The sequence below is a fragment of the Gastrolobium bilobum genome, unplaced genomic scaffold, assembly GCF_033153095.1.
Source record: "Gastrolobium bilobum isolate Gb01-03AN ecotype WA unplaced genomic scaffold, APGP_CSIRO_Gbil_v1 utg10138, whole genome shotgun sequence".
NCBI lineage: Eukaryota > Viridiplantae > Streptophyta > Magnoliopsida > Fabales > Fabaceae > Gastrolobium > Gastrolobium bilobum.
Window position 1 is genome coordinate 5,545 of NW_026898403.1, and position 10,824 is coordinate 16,368.

General features: G+C 36.9%; 1 protein-coding gene across 1 annotated transcript; it reads right to left on the reverse strand.

The window, feature by feature from the left end:
* Positions 1-5,124: 5,124 nt before the first annotated feature.
* Positions 5,125-8,715, reverse strand: LOC133315791 (protein FAR1-RELATED SEQUENCE 5-like). The gene is made up of 5 exons (XM_061517465.1): positions 8,626-8,715; positions 8,323-8,508; positions 6,202-8,193; positions 5,241-5,374; positions 5,125-5,152 (listed from the first exon to the last, which is right to left on the reverse strand). The coding sequence occupies exons 1-5, from the start codon at positions 8,713-8,715 to the stop codon at positions 5,125-5,127; spliced, it is 2,430 nt and encodes an 809-aa protein (XP_061373449.1).
* Between the last annotated feature and the right edge of the window lie 2,109 nt (positions 8,716-10,824).

Consider the following 10,824-nt stretch of genomic DNA (forward strand, 5'->3'; position numbering starts at 1 on the left):
TTTGCAAATGGCAGACAGATCCATCGTCAAGCCAGAAGGGAAGATTGAAGATCTGCTAGTCAAAGTAGACAAATTTATCTTACCCGCTGACTTCATCATTCTGGATTATGAAGCTGACGTTGACGTTCCCATCATTCTGGGTAGACCGTTCCTAGCAACTGGAGGAGCAGTTATCAATGTACAAAAAAGGGAACTAACCATGAGAGTTCATGACGATGAGATCAAGTTCAATATTGTCAAAGCAATAAAGTTCCAGGACGAAGGAGAAGACTTGGAAGAATATTCTGCTCTCACTTTGTTAGACAACCATCCTAGCAGAAAAACAGAGGAAGAAGAATACGAGGAAAGAGAAGAAGATCCACAACAGGAAGAGCAGAGTTGCTATCTGCAAGAAAGAAGGCCTGAACCTTTGATAAGAACTGAAAAGGAGAAGCAGCTCAAAAGACCTTCTTCAAAAAAACCTCCTGATTTAGAACTAAAACCCCTTCCCCAACATTTGAAGTATGCATATCTGGGGAACAACAACACCCTTCCTGTGATCTTTTCTTCATTTCTTACAAAGGAACAAGAAGAACTGTTGCTTGACAAGCTCAAAAAGTATCAAGTTGCCATCGGTTGGACCATAGCTGATCTCAAAGGTATCAGTCCCTCATTCTGTATGCATAAAATATTATTGACTGATCCTAACAGTATTTTTATGGAACACCAAAGAATATTGAACCCTATAATGAAAGAAGTGGTGAGAAAGGAAGTCATTAAATGGCTGGATGCAGGGATCATATACCCAATATCTGACAGCAGTTGGGTAAGTCCTGTCCAATGCGTCCCCAAAAAGGGAGGCATAACAGTAGAGAAGAATGAAAAGAATGAGCTGATACCTGTAAGAAAGGTTACATGATGGAGAATCTGCCAAGATTACAGGAAGCTCAACAATGCCACCAGGAAGGACCATTTCCCACTCCATTTTACAGATCAGATAATGGACCACCTAGCAGGAAAAGAATACTTCTGCTTCCTTGATGGATATTCGGGGTATAATCAAATTGCCTTGGCACCAGAAGATCAACATAAAACCACCTTCACCTGCCCATATGGAACGTTCGCTTTCAGAAGGATGCCCTTCGGGTTATGTAATGCACCAGCAACGTTCCAGAGGTGTATGTTCTCAATCTTTTCTGATCTAATAGGTGAAGGAGTAGAAGTCTTTATGGATGATTTTTCAGTACTGGGAACGTCATATGATCACTGCTTGGACAACTTAGAAGAAGTCCTTCAAAGGTGTCTGTCCTCTAATCTAGTGCTTAATTGGGGAAAATGCCACGTCATGGTGAAAGAAGGAATAGTCCTGGGACACAAGATTTCCAGAGAAGGACTGGAAGTGGATCAAGCCAAAGTAGAAGCTATAGCAAAAATGCCACCACCAGTAAGTGTAAAAACCTTGAGATCTTTTTTAGGGCATGCAGGCTTTTACAGAAGGTTTGTTAAAGATTTTTCCAAAATAGCTAGACCTTTGTGCCACTTATTAGAAAAAGATATAAAATTTGAGTTTAACTCTAATTGTATGAAAGCTTTTGAATCTTTGAAAAATAAGCTCATCACCACGCCTGTCATCCAACCTCCAGACTGGAAATTACCCTTTGAACTAATGTGTGATGCAAGTGATCATGCTATTGGGGTAGTTCTGGGCCAGAGGAAAGACAAACTTTTTCGTAGCATATATTACGCCAGTAAAACTCTAAATGAAGCTCAGGTGAACTACACAGTCACTGAAAAGGAGCTATTGGTTGTAGTATATGCTTGTGAAAAATTCAGGCCTTACATTTTAGGATCAAAAGTTACTGTCCATATTGACCATGCAGCTCTCAAGTACCTCTTCTCGAAAAAGGAAGCAAAACCAAGATTGATAAGATGGGTCCTACTGCTGCAAGAGTTCAATCTGGAGATCAAAGAAAGAAAAGGATGTGAAAATCAAATTGCAGATCATCTGTCCAGATTGGAACACATTGAAGTGGGGCTACCAATCAAGGAAACGTTCCCTGACGAACAATTGCTTGTCATTAATCACATAGAGACAAATGCTCCTTGGTTTGCTGATATAGCCAACTTCCTCGCAGCAGGGATGGAACCTTATGAGGCGAATAAAATGCAGAAGAAGAAATTTTTTCACGATTGCAGGAACTACCTCTGGGACGAACCACTACTGTTCAGAAGATGCGCAGACCAAATGATAAGAAGGTGCGTCCCAAAAGAAGAACAGCCTCAAATCCTTCAACACTTCCATTCATCCCCATATGGAGGACATCTAGGTGGAATTAGGACTGCCTCCAAGGTTCTTCAATCAGGTTTCTTCTGGCCTTCCCTTTTTAAAGATGCACTTCAATATGCAAAAAATTGTGATAAATTTCAAAGAGAAGGTAACTTGACTAAACAAAATGAAATGCCCCTCAATCCGATCCTAGAAGTTGAATTATTTGATGTTTGGGGCATTGATTTCATGGGACCTTTTCCTCCTTCATGTGGGAACAAATTCATATTAATGGTTGTAGATTATGTAAGCAAGTGGGTAGAAGTAGTTGCTTTACCCACTAATGATGCTAAGGTGGTTATAAAATTTTTAAAGAGGAACATATTAACCAGATATGGAACCCCACGTTGTCTCATCAGCGACGGAGGGAAACATTTCATCAACCGCCAACTTGAGAGGTTGTTGGAGAAATATGGAGTCAAACAAAAAGTTGCAACCCCATATCATCCACAAACCAGTGGTCTCATTGAAGTCTCTAACCGAGAGGTTAAGAGAATTTTAGAGAAGGTAGTTAATCCTTCTCGAAAAGACTGGTCTCTCAAGTTAGACGAGGCATTATGGGCTTACAGAACAGCATATAGAACACCTTTAGGGTGTTCCCCATACAGATTAATATTTGGCAAAGCTTGCCACCTCCCCCTCGAACTGGAGCACAAGGCTTACTGGGCAGTCCAAACCCTCAACATGGATGAAAAAACAGCTGGAGAGAAGAGATTGCTGCAACTCGAAGAATTAGAGGAGTTCAGAAGGAACACATACGAAAATCATAAATTGTACAAGGAGAAGATGAAGAAGTGGCAAGATAAAAGGATCAGGAACAGAGATCTCAAAATCGGTCAGAAGGTGCTATTCTTCAACTCCAGACTAGACTGTTCCCAGGTAAACTCAAATCAAGATGGACCGGGTCATATCAAATTATTAACGATGCAGGAAACAGAACTTTTGAAATCCAAGGTTCAGAACATGGTCGTTCCTTCAAGGTAAATGGGCACAGGTTGAAACTATACAATGATGAAACCTTTGATGAAAAAGAGGAAAGTATCCCTCTTTCTGAAACCCCTTGAGAGGTAAGTACCATGTCTATCTAAAGACATTAAACTAAGCGCTGAATGGGAGGCAACCCAGTAGATACATTTTGCTCTCTGACAAAGAGCAAAGTTTTCGGGTGGTTATCCATAACCACATAGCTCCCAAAAAGGAGGGAACGTCTGATGTTCCTCTCCAAAATGTCCAAATAAAGTACGTTCCGTTCCAGGAACATAGTTTTGGGGTGGTCCCTAACCACACAATCCCAATAAATAAATATATATACATATATATATATATATAGGGGAAATCATTTCTACAGCTGCTGTAGATAAGCTTCTCTACAGCTAAGTAAAACTACGTCGTTTTGGTCTTTTAAAAAAAACTTTGTCTTCTAATATTAAACGTCTTCAACAGCAGTCCTGTTCCCAAACTCGTCGCCGTCGAGCAGCAGAGGGCTTCTTCTCCTTTCTGTCTTCTTTCCGTCGGTGGTTGCTCTTCCCCCAAATGGACCAGCTTATAGTCTAATCAAATTGACCCTTTACATCAAATTGACCCTTTACAGCTTGTAGTCTATTATGTCTTTTTTGGGGAGAGTCAGGAGGAAATGTAGTGAAAGAAACGGAGGGTCGGCTGCAAAGTTGCCGAAGAATATTCTATTTTTTTAAAGAAAATAATTGTCATTCATTATTTTACTACAGAGCTTCAGGAGAGGTGAACAGCCTTTCTTTGGGCTAAAATTCAATCCTGTCGAGGTTATGTATTTTTATTCCAAAACGCCCCTTTTCAGGATTTTGCCTTTTTCCATTTTACTCCGGTTTCCTTTGAAAAAAGACATATGGTTTATATAAACCAAACCAGTAGCTTTGTTTGTTTTCAATTTCCTTCCGAAGTTTACCAAGTTAAGCATGTCAGTGATTTCCTGTTGTCTAATGCCAAAAGGTTGAAGTGATAATCTTTTTGAAGGAATAATTAGAGGTGATCCGCGCAGTTGAATATTTACTGCAGATGGTTAAGATATAGTGAAGTTTATTATGCTTCTATGGTGTAACCTTGAATTGTACTGGTTATCTTTTCATGTTCCAATTTAAATGCAATGTTGTTTTTCTTTTTATCCTCTTTCTTTGCTGTTACTTGCTATTGCTATTACTTTGTGCAATGTCACTCTGCTGCAACAGTTTTCCAGGGCCCGGTGTGGTCCTATTTTTGGATTTTTGCAATCTTTCTTGAAGAAATTTTGAACTAAAATAGTGAAGGGGTCTTTTTTGCTTTGAATGATATAATTCAAGATCCGGGGTGGGTGTTAATTATGTTTCTTGATGATAAGGCACTCCAACTGTGCCGTGAAAGGAAGAAATTTGTTAGGCAAGCACTCGATGGGTGTTGCACGTTAGGAGCTGCTTATGTTTCATATGTCCAGTCACTGAAAACCCACCTACCCCTTTAATCATTTGTAACATTGATACCAAGATACAACATCATATTCAAATGCAAAATGTGTTTTGCAAAAATAAATTCCAACGAAAAAATAACTTCAAAAAAAAGTTATCTCTACCAGTGATAATACTTGTTAAGTTACAATCTCAAATGAGGCCGAAGAGCAAGCACAATGGTCATGATGAAATTAAGTTATCTCTACCAGTGAAACAATACCAAGATACGATAAAATTACAAATAAAAGCACAAGTGGTTCATCTCCATCATCCTCTGAATTGTCAATTTGTACTGGTCCCTTAATATTGCTATTATTATTACCAAAAAGCTCCCAGGATGGTTCAGCTTTGGTCTCTCCTCTACTTTTTCTTATACTTTGCCTCTACCCTGCATGAAATAACCACTAGTTTACATGTATGAGATCAAAATGGAAGAGACAGAGATGACCCACTAAAGGAATAAAATATTTCATTACCCAGTGTAAAGACTTTTTCTGCCATCATATGCTGGAAGTCTCGTCCCCAAGTCAGACTCTTTATACAGCCTCACAAGTTCAGCTATAATGGACCTGTTTACTGTTCTCGAAGCCACTTCTGGGGATATAGTAACCTTCAAAATAAAGCAACGCATAATGGTATTAAATTTAAGCACAAAGAAAAAAAAACAGAACTTATAATATTCCAGCAACCATGGTTCTGCATTTTGAAATTAAGACCAGAAAATCTTTTTGAAATTTATTCTTTATAATATTCCAGCAAACTTACTCGTGCAAAATTTATCCAAATCTTGATTGTAATGAATGGTTCTGCATTTTAGATGGGAGATGAATGACCAAAAGAAAGTACACTCTAGAAGTCAACCATGAAAAAAAATACTTCTGCAGTAGAAGTCTCTGAAACGAAGGATGAAATTAGACAACTTAAAATGACTGCAAGACAATTATGTTGTCCAACAACAGCTGTTAGTCATTAAATCATTACTATAACAAAAAAAGAATTTACAAAATGGTGAAAGAAATGAGCTAGTGTTTTTCCTGTTTTTATTTTACAGTGATTTTCATGCAATGAAAAATTTACTAATAAAAGTCTTACCTGACCATTCATTTTCCAAAGTGTGAGTGTTAACCTTGGGTATTATTACAGTAGGGAATCAATGGTTTGTTTTACAGCAAAGCAGTCAAACCAAGAACAAAGGACAGCCTTGATGATCATCTGGAGATAATGAAAACAAAGAACAGTGTGATCGCAATTCTGGAGAAAGCAGCCCGGGAGATTCTTGGTACTAATAATGGCAGTATTAAAGGATCTGTACAAATTGACAATCCCACAGCTAGTATTCCTGTTGCTTCTCTCTTGCAGCATCCATCTACAAGTGAAGCATAATAAAATTTTCATCAAGTTTAAAGAGGAAAACATATATATCAACTTCACACATACCTTTAGCTTCTGACAACCAGTCTTATAATGACCTTTTCCTTGACAATAACTGCAAGTCCTTTGTTGTTTTGTGGACATTTCCATGCTAGATTTTATACGTGAAGCAACCCTTGGACGCCCCTTAGTTTTGACTAGTTGAGTAGGATCACGCACATCATTAATGTGTGAAACTTGTGTAACATTATCGGGAACTAGTGAAGGATAAATTGTGGGAACCATTTCATCTTCAGATGCCTTTTTCTTTCTTTCCAATTGTAGTTGTAGAAATTCAGAAATCATAGCATCAAGCCTTCTAACCTCAGAAATAGAATCTCTTGCTTCAGAAACAGCCATAGTGAATTTAGATTGAACCAACCACAAAGACAATGCACTAACTTCATTAGTAGTTGTTTCAACATGAATGCCTGCAAATTCTCCAACCCTATAACTTGCATCCATTGTCCACCTAGACAAAATATATTTTTCAGGAAGGGTCATTATTTGTTTCTTCTTCATGATGTATAGAGTATGTCTACACAAAATCCCCATAGTTTCAAATTTTGCACAAGAACAATGAGCTGTGAATGTTTCTTCCAAATGGTAGTCGACAATTGCCCACCACTTTTTATCAACTTCACGAGATCCCACCCGGTACTTGGTACATTTATTGTCTGTTGAAATCTTTTCATGAAAATAATCACCAATGGCAACCTTCCACTCCTTTTTGAAGATCTCAAACATTTTTCTTGTGTAGCGCTCTCCGGCTGTTGCTTCGATTGGGTGAGCAGTCTCCAAAATTGCCTTCGTATTTATTGTTTTGAAATCTTCATCTTCTTCTGCATCCCTCCTAGACTTGATTGCTTTGTCGTATTGGATGACAAAGTCATTTAACATTGTGTTAGAGTTGACATATCCATCAAAAAAAGAATTGATGCTCTCACTTCGACCACTTGTGGTCATTCCGGCAAAAAATGTATCTTTCAAGTATGCCTTTGCCCAATGATGACGTGAAGTATACATGTTAGCCAACCAACTACCTGCTCTAATATCATATTTATTCTTTAATGCTTCCCACTTGCCTTCAAACTCATCGATGTTTTGACTTTTATACCACTCACGGAAGTCAACATCAAAACTATCTTTAAATTGTGCGCGAAGTGCTTGACTATGCTCCATAACATGTTTTTTCAGGTGCCATGCACAAAAACGATGTCGAGCTCCTGGAAATATCTTAGCAATTGATTTTCCCATAGCTTTGTCTTGATCAGTTATAATAGCAACCGGAGACCTATCAAACATACATGTTCGAAATTGTTCAAACAACCAAGTAAAGGTTGCTTCTGTTTCATCTTCTAACAAGGCAGCAGCAAATAAAATTGATTGCCCATGGTGATTAACACCCACGAAAGGGGCAAAAGAAAACTTGAACTTGTTTGTTCTGTATGTCACATCAAACACAAGGACTTCACCAAATTGGGCATATGCAGCTCTTGACCTACCATCCGCCCAGAATACACTTCTTAATGTACCATCTTCCGCTAGATATATATCAAAATAAAAATCTCTATCAACAACAGACTTCCTTTGAAAGTGTTTGACAATGCCCTGGCATTCTCGGCCTACATTACTATGTCTCTGGCTTGATATAATAGTGCTAATTTGAATTGGAGTAATATTAACATCTTCGTTCATAGCGTTAACCACCTTTGAGATTTTTGAAGATGTTAAACCCTCCTGATAAAGCTTAGAAACCAACGACTTAGTAATGCCTGAGCGTCGTAAATCATTATGAGAAAAAAACTTCTTCACCTTTGTAGGAGTGTTAATCAATGGATGGTTGTGTGTATCATTGAATTTTTCCACAACCCATGATCCATCAACCAACTTTATTTGTAATATCGCTGAACAATCAGTCCTTGTTTCCCTTCGCCTTTTGACATTGTCAACATCAACTCTTTTATCATGAAGTCGTTTCACACCTTGCTTTGCACATACATAATTCCACCTAAATGGCTGTTGTGTTTTTGTACTCCTATTACACCAGTGCTTACGTATTCCAAATCCTTTACTTTATGCATAATAATTATAAAAGTCATAAGTTTCTTTTATTGTCTTAAAGACTCTACCCAAAATGGGGGTAACCGTGAAGCTCATATCATCAGCTCCCACAATTTCATGCACGTTATCTTCCCTACAATCACCATCTTCGTCTTCTATAGTTTCACACTGATTATATTCTCCAAAATCATCATTGTCTTTCTCCAAATCAACAACCTTATCACAATATATTAAACTCTCACTCATGTCAATGTCTTCAATAGTTGTTATCTGTGAGTGATCCGTCTTGAATATATGAAAAAATTTGAACAATAGTTAGTCCTATACTCCAACATAGGCATACTGCATGTCATGTATAGTGAATTCAAATAATAGTTAATCATTTACCTGACCATCAAAACGTGCAACCAAAACAGTAGATGATCCTGGAGATTGTGTCTCAACAACACTTTTAGCGAGATTTTCACACTTTTCCATGAGTTCCCTTGTATAAGTCTAGATTACAACCTGCATATATAAAATTATTTTTCTAAAATTATTTTTCTGAACCAGAGGTGTTAGCATAGAAAAGAATTCAACAAAATTTCTAGGCTACATTTAAATACAGAACATGATACTTGTAGCACCACAACAATGCTCCATCTTGGATTCTCTATAAAAGGATAAACAGGATGCCAATTGTTTTTTTTCTAGTCTACATTCAATCTCTCTCTATGAGTGAGATATGAACCTCACTAAAAAGTTTTGGTTCTTAAATTTTCTGAAAGGGTGATACCACTTAATCCTATTGTCCAGTTTAACAGAGATAAAAACATAAGACTAGAGCCGCAGAGGATCTCTAATAATGTGCAGCACAAATCAAACAAAGATTTAAATAAAATTTCGTTTTAGAAAGGCATTTATACTTTTTTATTTTAAATAAAAGTAATTGATTTCATATAAATTAATTATACATTGCACCATTCAAGCTTCTATTCAGTCACTCAAAATGAATATAAGTAGACATAAGTTCAAGGCAGATCCAAAGTTGATATATGAAAATCTTAACTCTACTTACAACTTTCAAGTAATGATATATTCTGCACAAGATAATGTAACAGTATTATTTAAACTTACACAGAGGAGCATTAACCTGGTCAATAGAGGCACAACATTAACAAAGATAGTATTTTTTATCAAAAAATTAAAACAAACACTTTACCCAGAAGGCACATCAATAAAAAGTTTGAAATTCATTCATGAATTAAAGAAAAAATATCAGTATGGTAGCAAATTTTATTGTTAAGGCACAACAACACACATGGTGAAGCATATAGAATTACATATATCCCGCATGTGATAAATAACATTAAAAGTCATGGAAGCAGGCACATGCGTCTCGCATATAAAAGATGGAAGTAACATATTAGGTATAAAATAAAATAAGATAAACATACTTTGTGATACTTTATAAAAGCAGCCACACTTGTAATCTAAATAAAACAAAAATAATACTGACCTCTGGGCAACAGAAGGTAACCATCACTCTTAAGTCCACACAATCTTCTAAATGGAAAAGACTCAGTGAGTACGATAGAAAATCATTCACATGCCTTCAACTAAAAGCTTAAGCTTTTGAAAAAGTTGGCTCCTAACATGGTATTTGAGTGTTTGTGAGCAAGTGGTATTGAGTTACATACCCATTCTTCTAATAAAAAGTTGAATTTTGGCGCAAGGTAAGTATGTTTTCATTCATCAACGTTTTGAGTCCAAAGAGCTCTTGTATAAAGGAATGTGTTAAAATAATGATATAGAGTCATTCATGTGCTTTCACCTAGCAGCTTAAACTTTCAAGATAATTGTTTCTTGTCAAGCCTATTGTCATTAAGAATTAAGACCGAAAACATTCTTCCAAACAAGTTTTGTTGTTTCTTTATTTTAAAAACAGACAGTAGTTCTTGAAAATAAAAACCAAACAACCCCTTAAACACTATTAAGCCACAATACTAAGAGAAAGAGTACAACTTTATACCATATGATTCTTCCAATTTTCGTATGAATGCCAATTGAGAGAGAGCACCTGTAATTCCAGAACAGAGAAGAATCCATTAGATAATTATATAATGAAAAACTTTGCTGGTATTGCTTCTTGTTAATAATTTAAACAATAATAACATTTTATTATTGACATAATTCTAGTATTGCAATAAGCCAATACAGGAATGTAGAAGAAATAAATCCACCAATTTGCAAAAAAATTATTCAGAAACAAGAATTATCTTTAAATTGCACGCAACAGAGTCTATAGATTTTTCAGAAAGGGGTGGGAGGGGAGTTGCCAACACCTAAAAATAAATTTAGGGCACTGAAGAAATAAATTTAGGGCACCAGAAAATGGTGGAGGGAGAGTGAACGCCCAAAAAGGAAGAGGGGAAGGGCTACTGGTGATGAAGGAAAACCACCGATGAAGGAGAAGAACGCAAGTTGCAAAGGAGAAGAGGGAAAACGATCTGTTCTGTCATTGAAGACGTTGATTAGACTACAAGCTGGTCCAGTTGCATTTGCTCGAGCCAAGCTCCTAAAACTCTCTTACCTTACCTATTAAAA